The 14883-nt window shown below is 39.8% G+C and overlaps 1 protein-coding gene across 1 annotated transcript in view; it reads right to left on the bottom strand.

Moving 5' to 3' along the window:
- Positions 1-14883, bottom strand: part of LOC124269416 — a 91630-nt gene that overhangs the window by 39331 nt on the left and 37416 nt on the right. Inside the window, exon 7 of the mRNA XM_046704425.1 lies at positions 2435-2555. Within this exon, the coding sequence (XP_046560381.1) occupies positions 2435-2555 (121 nt within the window). The remainder of the gene's footprint in view (positions 1-2434; positions 2556-14883) is intronic.

Raw genomic sequence — 14883 nt, 5'->3', positions numbered from 1 at the left:
CTAGTGGTAACCAACCCATCATGCTATCAACAACAATGTAGTAGTAACAAACCTTCATGCTATCAACAATCTGTAGTGGTAACCAACCCATTATGCTATCAACAACAATCTAGTAGTAACCAACCCATCATGCTATCAACAACAATCTAGTGGTAACCAACCCATCATGCTATCAACAACAATGTAGTAGTAACTAACCCATCATGCTATCAACAATCTGGAGTGGTAACCAACCCATCATGCTATCAACAATCTAGTGGTAACCAACCCATCATGCTATCAACAATGTAGTGGTAACCAACCCATCATGCTATCAACAACAATGTAGTAGTAACCAACCCATCATGCTATCAACAACAATGTAGTAGTAACCAACCCATCATGCTATCAACAACAATCTAGTGGTAACCAACCCATCATGCTATCAACAATGTAGTAGTAACCAACCCATCATGCTATCAAACAATCTAGTGGTAATCAACCCATCATGCTATCAACAATCTAGTAGTAACCAGTCATGCTATCAACAATCTAGTGGTAACCAACCCATCATGCTATCAACAACAATGTAGTAGTAACTAACCCATCATGCTATCAACAATCAATCAGTGCCAACCCATCATGCTATCACAACAATCTAGTAGTAACTAACCCATCATGCTATCAACAACAATCTAGTGGTAACCAACCCATCATGCTATCAACAACAATGTAGTGGTAACTAACCCATCATGCTATCAACAATGTAGTGGTAACTAACCCATCATGCTATCAACAACAATCTAGTAGTAACCAACCCATCATGCTATCAACAACAATCTAGTGGTAACTAACCCATCATGCTATCAACAATGTAGTAGAAACCAACCCATCATGCTATCAACAACAATGTAGTAGTAACCAACCCATCATGCTATCAACAACAATCTAGTGGTAACCAACCCATCATGCTATCAACAACAATCTAGTAGTAACCAACCCATCATGCTATCAACAACAATCTAGTAGTAACTAACCCATCATGCTATCAACAACAATGTAGTGGTAACCAGTGGTGATAACAACAATGTAGTGGTAACCAGTGGTGATAACAAGAATGTACTGATAACCAGTGGTGATAACAACAATGTAATGCCAGTGGTGATAACAACAATGTAGTGAGGGTGAAATAGGGTTTTCGTCTGTTTGAGAATATTTCAACAATCTGGTAGTAACCAACGTGCATGCTATCAGCATGTGTATGTCGCCCACTGCTTGTACTAGCTATCAGACTTAAGCTGGTTTTATAGTGCTAGCCTACTGAGATGCTATACCACAGTGAAGCATGAATAACCCCATCAGACACTATCATACTGAGAAGACCAGTCCTTGTCATGCTACCCATTAATGTAGTAGTAACTAACTCAGGCATGGACCAACAATGTAGTAGTAACCAACCCATTTATCAACGTCTTCTGGTAACCAACCCATCATGCGTGGTCTGGTGGTATCGAACCCATCACCTATCAACTCTCTGGGCGGAACCCATCTAACCACTACACCAACCAACCCATCATGTATCAACAATGTAGTGGTAACAAACCCATATGCTATCAACAATGTAGTGGTAACCCCATCATGATAACAACAATAATGTAGTGGTAACCAGTGGTGATAACAACAATGTAGTTGTAACCAGTGGTGATAATAACAATGTAGTGGTAACCAGTGGTGATAACAACAATGTAGTAGTAACTAACCCATCATGCTATCAACAATCTAGTAGTAACCAATGCTATCAACAATCTAGTGGTAACCAACCTATCATGCTATCAACAACAATCTAGTAGTAACCAATCCATCATGCTATCAACAACAATCTGTGGTGATAACCCATCATGCTATCAACAGTGTAGTGGTAACCAGTGGTGATAACAACAATGTAGTGGTACCCAGAGGTGATAACAACAATGTAGTGGTAACCAGTGGTGATAACAACAACAATGAAGTGGTAACCAGTGGTGATAACAACAACAATGTAGTGGTAACCAGTGGTGATAACAACAATGTAGTGGTAACCAGTGGTGATAACAATGTAGTGGTAACCAGTGGTGATAACAGTGTAGTGGTAACCAGTGGTGATAACAACAATAATGTAGTGGTAACCAGTGATAACAACAATAATGTAGTGGTAACCAGTGGTGATAACAACAACAATGTAGCGATAACCAGTGGTGATAACAACAATGTAGTGGTAACCAGTGGTGATAACAACAACAATGTAGTGGTAACCAGTGGTGATAACAACAATGTAGTGGTACCCAGTGGTGATAACAAAAGTGTAGTGGTAACCAGGGGTGATAACAACAATAATGTAGTGGTAACCAGTGATAACAACAATGTAGTGGTAACCAGTGGTGATAACAACAACATAAACCTAACACTGTTCACTGACCATCTTGTCATTCTTGAAGAAGGAAACCTTTTGCTGTTCCCAGTCCATTACACAGGTCATGACATCTCCAACGTGACAAGGTTCAGTGCGACGTAGTGGCCAACCAGACCCTATAAATACTCTGCAAATGACAAATGTTTAGTTCTATGAGTCAATTGGTTTATCACCCCAGTCAAAATTCATAACATTGAAATACTTCCAACATTGATTCTAATTCTTAAAATACTACCCATAACATATGATGTTTTTGATTACATTCATAGTATTCTGAATATACAAAACATAAATTATGCAAGCTTAAAGACATTTCATTTTTCATATTTTTTCCTTTTTAATGGAAATTTCATGAAATTTAGTCACTACCGTTATGAAACTTGTAACGCCATTTTGAAAAGAAAAACATCCAAAGCTGAAATCACTTAATGTGCAAATATATTAAAATATCTAGTTTTACAACCTAACATTGCTAATAAGTTTTGAAAATTTATATTTATTGATTAAAAGAGGCCAACAAGCCAAACAATTCCTTTCATTTCTGATTTGCAAATATAAAGTAATATGTAGGAAAAAATTAAAACTGAGAATATGAATTATAAATATTATGCTCACTTGGAGCTCTACTAACACACATACTTGCACTACAGATTCCAGACATAAACAGATAAATCAATTTTAATTAAATAAGGAAAATGAAAATGTGATGGCATTGACATTGTCATATATTGTTATTGTAGTGACATTGTGCCGGTATATAATGTCACTACCGTGACTACGTGACTACGGCCCTATGACAGCCGTGTCTGTCTTTGTCACAGCCATTACACTACCCTGTCCTTACCGTAACAAAAACATCATACTTATATGCTAATTGATTTTATTCATTTGATACAACAATTTTATGTTAAATAAGATTCCAAAACATTTGATATCTTCGAATTGGAAATTTAGATACAGTCGTACCCTGTTTACTCGGACCCCGTATATCAGGAAACCCTGCCTTCCCGCGCTTTCGGACCCGGACGGAGAAGTTTCAAACCATTCCCATAGATTTCCATTGACAAAATGATCCAGTTATCCGGACGGAAAGATCTGTGCACATGTGTATGTTTGGTTTACCGCACGACTAAGTGTATTCATTGTTAATCTCTCGGCAGGCATTTGATGTGAATTCAGTAATTACCCATCAAAACACTAGTGGCGCATGTCACTTCAGTGGTGGCAGGTGTGAGAACATCTCATCAGTAACAAAAACACATGTTAATTAGGATTAGGATTAAGCTGAGCTGCGGAACTGTGGACTTTTTTATATATACTAGGCACATAAAGAAACTGTGCATACACAAATCCACAATCCACGAACCATCCCAGGACTTTGCCGTATCCACCCCAACACAGTTCGACAACATTTACGTCATCACGGGATCAGACCACGACATCCTGCCATACGGCCTATCCTGACACAACGTCATCGACAAGCTCGCCGAATGTGGTGCCGAAATCATGTCCGCAGACCCTTGTTTTGGTGGAGAAATGTTGTTTTTACAGCTGAGTCCAGGTTGAACATTTCCCATAGTGATGGACGTCAACATGCCTATAGACGCGTGGGAAAATGGTATGCACAGGCCTGTGTCTTGGAGAGGAATCGCTTTGGTGGTGGTTCAGTGATGACTTGGGGTGGAATAACAGCACGCCAAAGAACTCCTTTGGAGATTGTTCAGGGCAGACCTGTGGCAAATCCTTTTCTTCAACATCATGGCCCTGGGTTAACATTCCAACAGGACAATGCCCGCCCTCATACGGCAAGGGTTCTTGCAACACCACAACGTTGACTTACTGCCTTGCAAATTCACCGGATCTCTCCCCGATAGAGCATGTTTGGGACGAGATGGATCGACGTCTACGCCGTCTTCCTCATCCGCCAGATAACATCCTTGACCTTGCAACAGAACTTGAGAGAATCTGGCGTGACATCCCACAAGCCTTCCTTGCACGTTTGATAGGCTCTATGCGTCATCGATGCACTGCTGTTCTCAATGCCGATGGTGGACATACCCGTTATTGAGCTTGTGACATGGTCGTTTGACCCCTGTCCCGCTTGTGGACTCGTGACATCATTGTGACTGACTTTTCAATTGAAATTCTTCCGACTTGTTATGGTCTCATGATCCCTCCATTAAAGTTTATATGTACCTTTGACATTGTTATCGTACTTATCAACTGGGATAATATGTTGACAATGCACAGTTTCTTTATGTGGCTAGTATACATAAATGAATAAATTTTCAATATACATTGTCGATATGTTTTGCTTGTTTGATCCAGTTAACCGTGACTCCTCGCCTCGCCTCGATTTCCAAGTGTAACCAAAATGTCCGTATAAACGGGGTTCGATTGTACAAACAACATTAAACTAGAAAAATGTCACTGCTGTCACAAAATCTGTCAAGGCAGTGACATCAAACCTAGGGACAAAGTTTGACCTTGTTTACAAAATGATTTTCCATACAAAAAAGGACAAACCACGCCAAGCATGTCAGTGTAACATCATAATTATGATATGTTAAAAAATTTCTTTTGAAAAACATGAACAAGACCAAAAGAATCAAATTGCACCTCAGCCACTGGAGTTGTGACATGAAAATTGAGTAAAATTGGGGAGTTTTGGGGGTTGAAAATAATATAAAAATACTTTTTTCTCAATTTTATTACTGTAAAGTGGAGATAAATTTCTTTTATTGATTTTGACTTAAGTTTGACAGGTACAAACATATACCATAAATATGCATGGGTTTTGAGAATGACTGACATATATACAACTATTTGCTTCCTAGTCCTTCATTCACCTGATGAAGGAGTAAGAATATACTCCGAAATGTCGTGTCTTGTGTTTGGGAGATATGATCCCATTGCAAGGATCACATCTACACCTATAAAAATACACCCAAAATAACTATGATGAAAGACCATAAAATAATGGTTCCTGATCTTGGCTAACACTTGTAGGATGAGTGCTGTCAGTCATGATGTGATGGTTCCTGATCTTGGCTAACACTTGTAGAATGTGTGCTGTCAGTCATGATGTGATGGTTCCTGATCTAGGCTAACACTTGTAGAATGTGTGCTGTCAGTCATGATGTGATGGTTCCTGATCTTGGCTAACACTTGTAGGATGAGTGCTGTCAGTCATGATGTGATGGTTCCTGATCTTGGCTAACACTTGTAGGATGTGTGCTGTTAGTCATGATATGATGGTTCCTGATCTTGGCTAACACTTGTAGGATGAGTGCTGTCAGTCATGATGTGATGGTTCCTGATCTTGGCTAACACTTGTAGAATGTGTGCTGTCAGTCATGATGTGATGGTTCCTGATCTAGGCTAACACTTGTAGGATGAGTGCTGTCAGTCATGATGTGATGGTTCCTGATCTAGGCTAACACTTGTAGGATGAGTGCTGTCAGTCATGATATGATGGTTCCTGATCTTGGCTAACACTTGTAGAATGAATGCTGTCAGTCATGATGTGATGGTTCCTGATCTTGGCTAACACTTGTAGGATGAGTGCTGTCAGTCATGATGTGATGGTTCCTGATCTTGGCTAACACTTGTAGGATGAGTGCTGTCAGTCATGATATGATGGTTCCTGATCTTGGCTAACACTTGTAGGATGAGTGCAGCCAGTCATGATGTGATGGTTCCTGATCTTGGCTAACACTTGTAGGATGAGTGCAGCCAGTCATGATGTGATGGTTCCTGATCTTGGCTAACACTTGTAGGATGTGTGCTGTCAGTCATGATGTGATGGTTCCTGATCTTGGCTAACACTTGTAGGATGAATGCTGTCAGTCATGATGTGATGGTTCCTGATCTTGGCTAACACTTGTAGGATGTGTGCTGTCAGTCATGATATGATGGTTCCTGATCTTGGCTAACACTTGTAGGATGAGTGCTGTCAGTCATGATGTGATGGTTCCTGATCTTGGCTAACACTTGTAGGATGAATGCTGTCAGTCATGATGTGATGGTTCCTGATCTTGGCTGAACACTTGTAGGATGAGTGCTGTCAGTCATGATGTGATGGTTCCTGATCTTGGCTAACACTTGTAGGATGTGTGCTGTCAGTCATGATATGATGGTTCCTGATCTTGGCTAACACTTGTAGGATGAGTGCAGCCAGTCATGATGTGATGGTTCCTGATCTTGGCTAACACTTGTAGGATGAATGCTGTCAGTCATGATGTGATGGTTCCTGATCTTGGCTAACACTTGTAGGATGAATGCTGTCAGTCATGATGTGATGGTTCCTGATCTTGGCTAACACTTGTAGGATGAGTGCTGTCAGTCATGATGTGATGGTTCCTGATCTTGGCTAACACTTGTAGGATGAGTGCTGTCAGTCATGATGTGATGGTTCCTGATCTTGGCTAACACTTGTAGGATGAGTGCTGTCAGTCATGATGTGATGGTTCCTGATCTTGGCTAACACTTGTAGGATGAGTGCAGCCAGTCATGATGTGATGGTTCCTGATCTTGGCTAACACTTGTAGGATGAGTGCTGTCAGTCATGATGTGATGGTTCCTGATCTTGGCTAACACTTGTAGGATGAGTGCTGTCAGTCATGATGTGATGGTTCCTGATCTTGGCTAACACTTGTAGGATGAGTGCTGTCAGTCATGATGTGATGGTTCCTGATCTTGGCTAACACTTGTAGGATGAGTGCTGTCAGTCATGATGTGATGGTTCCTGATCTTGGCTAACACTTGTAGGATGAGTGCTGTCAGTCATGATGTGATGGTTCCTGATCTTGGCTAACACTTGTAGGATGTGTGCAGCCAGTCATGATGTGATGGTTCCTGATCTTGGCTAACACTTGTAGGATGAGTGCTGTCAGTCATGATGTGATGGTTCCTGATCTTGGCTAACACTTGTAGGATGAGTGCTGTCAGTCATGATGTGATGGTTCCTGATCTTGGCTAACACTTGTAGGATGAGTGCAGCCAGTCATGATGTGATGGTTCCTGATCTTGGCTAACACTTGTAGGATGAGTGCTGTCAGTCATGATGTGATGGTTCCTGATCTTGGCTAACACTTGTAGGATGTGTGCTGTCAGTCATGATGTGATGGTTCCTCATCTTGGCTAACACTTGTAGGATGAGTGCTGTCAGTCATGATGTGATGGTTCCTGATCTTGGCTAACACTTGTAGGATGAGTGCTGTCAGTCATGATGTGATGGTTCCTGATCTTGGCTAACACTTGTAGGATGAGTGCTCAGTCATGATGTGATGGTTCCTGATCTTGGCTAACACTTGTAGGATGAGTGCTGTCAGTCATGATGTGATGGTTCCTGATCTTGGCTAACACTTGTAGGATGAGTGCAGCCAGTCATGATGTGATGGTTCCTGATCTTGGCTAACACTTGTAGGATGAGTGCAGCCAGTCATGATGTGATGGTTCCTGATCTTGGCTAACACTTGTAGGATGAGTGCAGCCAGTCATGATGTGATGGTCATTAATGTACTCAACAATATAATCTATTGATTCATATGGTATAATAAAAATGTAAGATTAAAAGTTCAAATATTAGCAGAACTTATAATAATATGTTCCTCCATGGTTCTGCAAAGGACGGACAATACTCCTTCCCTATAAAGGAGATTTGACTGATCCCCAAAACTTCCACCCTATCACATGTTTGCATACCCAGTATAAAATATTCACAGGGTGTTTGACAAACCTCTTGCCATCCTACTGTTCTTCCAAAGATATACTTTATATAGAGCAGAAGGGAGCGAGAAAGGGATGTTGGGGGTGCAAGGATCAACTTCTTGTACAAAAAATGATTTTGGAAGAGGCTAAAACATATTACCTCAACCTGTCCATGTGCTGGATTGACTACAAAAATGCATACGACTCTATGGATTCTGAAGTCTCTTTGTTGTATTGATCTCCCGGAGCGACTACTTGATTTACTCAAGTCTTTAATGAGTTGTTGGTCGACTCAACTTGAGATGTACTCGCAAGGGCAGGTGCAGACTTTGGAATCTATTCCAATCAGAAGGGGAATATTCCAGGGGGACTCCTTCAGTCCTTTGCTTTTTTGTTTGTCTCTAAATCCTTTGAGCTGTCTGCTCAATAAAGAGGAGGGTTACCATCCCAGACCTTCTCAGTACAGATCCCTAAAAACGCTTACTCATCTCCTTTAAATAGATGACATCGAGCTCCTTGCCAAAGCAGATACCAATTTGAATGAATAGGTTCTCCTTGTCGAGTCCTTTTCTAATGATATTGGCATGACATTTGGACAAGACAAATGTAATACTCTTCATTTGAAACACGGCAAGGTAGTTAATGATGAATCGGTGAAGTTACAGGGGGAAGGATTTATTGAGCATCTCATGGAAGATCAGGCCTACACGCATCTTGGAATGCAAGTTCGAGACAAGCTCCAGAATGCCCAGATTCAAGAAAAACTTCAGGCCGAGTAAAAGCTGGCTTAAAGAAAATCTGGAGCTCAGAGCTAAATGCTCGAAACAAGGTCAAAGCCACCAATACTTTTGCTGTGCCAGTACTCTCCTATTCCTTTGGAGTAGTTGATTGGACAAAACAAGACATCCAGAGTCTTGACCGTCTGACCAGAAGGATCATGTCTGATAACAGAACCCACCACCCTCGTTCCTCTCTTAACCGTTTATACATGCTAATCAATTCTGGAGGTCGGGGTTTGATTAATGTGGAGGCTCTTCATGATAGAATTTTATTGTGTACTTTTGCAGATATTTATTTATTGGATGATCCTCTGGTGATGCATGTCAAGACTCATGATGAAAGCAAGGAATTCCACAGCTATTTTAAGCGTGCCAAGGTTGTTGGACAGAATCTGAAATTTGAGGTTGATTTTGTTGATGGCGATGTACTGCTGGACGGTGCAGTGATGGGAGTTAACCAGGTGAAGTCCTTCACCAAGTCTGCCCTGAGTCGGTCTTTTGTGGAGAAGCTTTCTGAGAAGCCATTGCATTGTGTGTACATGCAGTGTGTGGAACAGAATGGCAATCCCACAGACTCCTAGCCTGGATGAAGTCGACTGGTCTTAAATGTGAAACTGAGGGCTTCCTTCTTGCTGCTCAGGACCAGTCACTTCCCACTCATAATCGCCAAAATGTGATTCTTAAAGAAAATATCAATATAAAATGTCGACTATGTAATGAATTTACAGAGACTGTCCAACACCTTGTCAGTGGATGCCCTTCTTTGGCACAAACCGCATATCTTAAACGACATGATGGCATGGCTTGTTGCTTGTACTACAGTCTCCGCCATGCCTGTGGCTTTGACTCCGAGGTCCATCCATGGTACGACCCTGAACATGTCCAGGGCGTCATGGAAAATGATGCTTCAAACTTCTGTGGAATAGGCCCGTATACAGCCTCAAAAGAATTCTGGCCAACAAACCTGATCTTGTCCTTATTGATATTGTCCTTATATCATGGAATTTTGACAGCAACATGATTGGCAAGATTCAGGAAAAGCATGCTAAGTATGCGGACCTTGCCAAGAACAAGAACAAGAATGATTGCCGATTGTTTGTTGAGATACTTCCTTATATTTCCAATGTCTCTAAGCTGGAGGAAGCAGTTCCTGTTTAAGTTGTTGACGTGGTTCTCCAAGGATAACTCAGAATCAAGATGGACACCTAGACCTTTGACTAACTCTGCTACCTTAACTCATTAAGCCCGAGAGCCACCTCACTACTCAACACCTGGAACCCCTTGCTGATTGCCCACTCGCTGTGCCGAGACTAGTTAGTGCTAATCACACCTGATTTCCCTGGAAGGTTTCGGGGATGACTGGAAACTGTCTAGTCGTACAAGCAAGTCCTGATTGTTTAATTGTGTCGTAAAGATATATGTTGGAAGAAAGCAGGTGTGAATACATATCGTGTATTGCAAAGTTTTATGTAATTTTATTGCAAGCTTCTCTTGTAGACCTTTGGTGGCTTGTACATTTATATTTTATCACCATTTGCATGTATTCTTTGTATGTAAGAGATGAGACACACATAAACAAATTCGGTGTCGGACCAGAAAAGCGAAATTTCAATATTCCCTATTCCTGGTAAAGTGAAAACCAAAGTTGTGCTAGCAAAAGTGAATTGCTATGAAAACATCGGATTACCATACTTCAGATTAGCGCGCGACCCCAATACTCGTTCTGTGAGCCGCTTAACTGAGATGAAGTTTCAGCACTTGATCTATGACAAGTTTAAGCATCGGTGTAGGAAAACCCTCCCAGAAAAGAAGTATTGGAGCTGTGTAGTAAACTTTGTTTGTTTTTTTACTATTTTATTTAATCCAGCGTGCAAAGACGGTTGTTCGAGCAGATCTCACTAATTCTCAGTTAACCGAGACAATGGCTGTCGCCGACATTTGATTATGTCGGTAGAGTCAGAGTAATTTACGTTGTGTTTGTTTACAGCTTTTCTTGTGATAAATCATCGCACAGACCCACAAGATAATTTTTCTTGATTGGCCTGTTCATCTATTCTCGATATCTAAAAACATATACTTTCGTTAACATTGAGTTTTCTGACAATATGGAAAAATATGCTCGACATCAGTAGAGATTTTTTAAGCAAGAAATCACACGTTACCGTTATAACACCAGCATCCCAGTGATAGTCTTCATCACTGTACATTTGGGGCCCGGTGGTGTGTTGTTATACATGTGCCCCAACCAAGCATTCTGTATTTATTCATCTTGCCATAACATTATTCATTACCAGAACTAATTACGTTACTATAATTTACATTACCGCCATATTTGGAAATTTGGAGAGTTTCACGAAACTTTTGTGTTTTGTTGTCTGGCATTGCCTAAATATCAAATGTGAATCAAACTTTGACAAGTGAAAGTAGTTTTAGGTTGTTATCGCCCCTATATCTATAAGTAACGTACATTACTTTGCGGTAACGTAAATGACGTCAATGAATGCTTAACGATGTAAGTTGTCTATGCACAATATTTTCAATTTCACCTCCACATGATCCATCCGTGTAACTTATCGGTAACAGTCTGTGGCTCAAACATTTATTGTTATTCATACATTAAATTTCTACCATGACTACGGTATCAGATGACGACTCACACTTCTTTGTTTTTCTTGTGTATTGAGAGTCCCGGGAACGCGAAATGCAGTGTTAACTGTAGCTTGACCGTTTCCTCGAAAGCGAAACCTAAATTGAGGAGGTTTAGTCCAAATTTCGTTTTCCTGGGCCATAACCACAAATTCTCCCTCTCATATCATTGTGTGAGGTTTAATTTTTACAAAACATCTATGACGATGACATACTGTAAAGAAGAATTTACTTACATACTTTATCATCTTCGACGAAAATAGCGTTTTTGCCGATACATTTCTGGTGTATACGAAATATTTTAATGAAAGTACTATTACGCTCATCTGTGACTAACATAGAGCACATTCAGAGCTTGGCACTTTGTTTCATCTATATTTAATGCAGAAAACATACGTGATCATACGAACATACATATAAAAAATGTATACTACATATTCCTTGCATAGAAATGAAAAAAGAGTCACGTGATAGGGCGTCATGAAATTTCGAATAGAGCGTGCAAGTATCTCAACTGTTCAATATAGTGGCTGGTCATATGTTATCTGTGACCAATCGTATCATGAGATACCTGTCACAGAGGAAAAGACAGGTGATGGGGCGTGGGCAAAATTTCTGAATAGCACGCGTTTGGTCACTCAACAGCTTGATAGAGATCGATTATTGGCTATATCGTTGACCAGTCGATATGCTGGGTTTAGAAACTTTATCAACTCAAGCTATCATGTAACAGTTTGTGTATTGTAAACATACACACTGGTAATGATGTATGAAATATACACATAAGACAAATAGGAGTAGATAGACACTTTGGCGAGTTTATTTGTCCTCATTTTAGTGTTTTTCGATACGTAAAACAAAGCAATTGAAATCCAACCATTGAGTAGAGATAGTATTTATTTTCATATAGATTTTACGCACACAACTAGTACATAAAACATAATGGTTTGCTGTACATGTAAATACAATCTTCACCTTGATACGAATGAATATCCAAACTAAAGTACACGTATTACAGAATTCACGAAATGACACTATACTGAATTATTATAGTGTATAAACTTGCAGTTGACACACACATACACACACACACCCGCCAAATATTTATGAAGATGGGCGTGCCTATATTTATACTGAATGCAAACAAGGTTCATAAGATTACAGATGTGCATGCATGCATAAACATTACAGAGAGGGGCGTGACTCCATAAAGCAAGTTGTCCAATTATATAACAGCGCATCTGTTTATTTTACACTTGTCACAGACAAACCTTTCAACAAGGACGTAACTACATATGCATTCTACTGGAGGCTGTTATTTCAAGGTCGAAAGAGGTGTTCAATTATCTCATTACTGTAATCTGATTGAATGATTATATGCATGTGTATCGATACCGTAGCTGATATACTATCCTGCTTTTATTGACAATGGATCAATAGAGACCGAGTTCATTGATACACGTGATAATTACACCGGATTTGATAATTACAGAGATCAAATACAAATGTTTTACACAATGCTCATGTAAATTGCATAGAAAACTTGAACAAAAATGCTTGAAATACCTCTGAATGGTTTACATGTAATAACTTATGATATTACTGCTGTCTATGTGTGAGAAGTTTTTGGATTACCATCTTACTGTGTTTTGTAACAAACGTAGTAAAAGATTTCATTGTTGTTATAACACTGACATGTATATATATTCGATGCAAAGGCACGATATTCGATTAGGTAACATTATCAACTTTAGATTATGGAAAATAACTAGTTACAATTCAGTAAGCTTCAAATTAGTAAGTTAAATTATGTCTAATCTATTCGAGCTTGGATGTATAATTATTTGTGTTTATACATTATGTTTCATTATATGAAACATGACAACGTAATAATACCTAAAATATAAATTCAAACTATTCTATTGTGTTTGAATTCTTTGTATGTCCTTGAAATTTCGTATATTGTTTCCTATTTATAAGGAAGTTGAAGAAAATATAATCTTCAGTAACCTCTAAACCATTACATCTAATTCAATCAATGTGCATAAATAAAAAAAAGGATTTTAGTATGAAGAATACCAGACACTTAACTCTGTAAAAACATCATAATCCTCTTTCTCGCTGACATGTGTTCATTTGCCAAACGCTGTACAAGCCTATGATAATGATTAGCAATTGCTATCAAAACACTTTAAATACGTCTTCTGATATTGACACTAAAGGTGGGATCTCTCACAAGAAAAGCTAATATTTGCTCAGTACTACTAAATTGGTTAAAATAATAGGTACAGTGCGATTTTTAAAAGTACAACACACATGTGCGTCTTTCTGTTGACGAATATACGTGGCTCTCGCTGTGAGAACCTGCCAATTACCTGCCCCATAAAGACGTCACTCGCTGTGAGGAGCTGATTAATTTGCCCCATATATGCGGCTCTCAGCCTTAATGAGTTAATGAGACAACTCCCAATATGTATGGAAGTGATATCAACTTTCAACCGCCTCAGCTTGGGTCAACTATGAGGCACTCTGTTTTGTCATTGTTGAGTTTGAGCTTGTTTCTCAACATCCAGGACTTAATGTCCTGAGAACAGAGGGATATTTGTTCCAGAGCATCAGCAGCATCTGCCGGATTAGGGAGAAAGGGTTTCAGAAGTTGTGAGTCGTCAGCATAGTGGTGACGTCACATCCAGTGTCTGTCAATGAATTTACCAAGCTGTCTTCTATACAGCGTAAAAAGGATCGGCCAAAGGACGGACCCTTGTGGCACACCACATGTAAATAGGACAGGTTCTGACAGACAGCCATCCACAAGCACCTGTCATTGAGATAGGACTTAAACCAACTCAATGCCACTCCCTGGATTCCAAACTCCACGTTATGACGGGAAATCATTATGCTACGGTCTATTGTGTCGAACGCTGCGCTAAGGTCCAACAAGACGAGTAATGCTAGATTCCCCTTATTGACTTCAAGTCTGAGATCAGTCAACACCCTGAGGAGCACAGTTTCAGTGCTGTGATGTTGGAGATACGCAGATTGAAAGGGGTCATCTAAGTGGTAAGTGTTCAAATGTTCAGAGAGTCTGAGAAAAAACCCATCTACTGAAGGATGGAGGCTTCAGAATGATTGACACTGAATGTTTCATCCATGCCTTGAAATTATCATCACTGAAATGTCACTTAAAGAAAAATTCAAGCTTTAATAGCATCCTTCCCTTAAGTCATTTGTACTTTCTAGGTTCTAAAGCTGTTGATTGCTTATCTGGCAATGATAATCCTTATTGGAGAGATGATTTATCTGCTTGGAGAGTATTTT

The sequence above is a fragment of the Haliotis rubra genome, unplaced genomic scaffold, assembly GCF_003918875.1.
Source record: "Haliotis rubra isolate DU_JTF1 unplaced genomic scaffold, ASM391887v1 Scf1013, whole genome shotgun sequence".
NCBI lineage: Eukaryota > Metazoa > Mollusca > Gastropoda > Lepetellida > Haliotidae > Haliotis > Haliotis rubra.
Note: the sequence above shows the minus strand (reverse complement) of the source record. Positions and strands in the feature narration are given on the sequence as shown.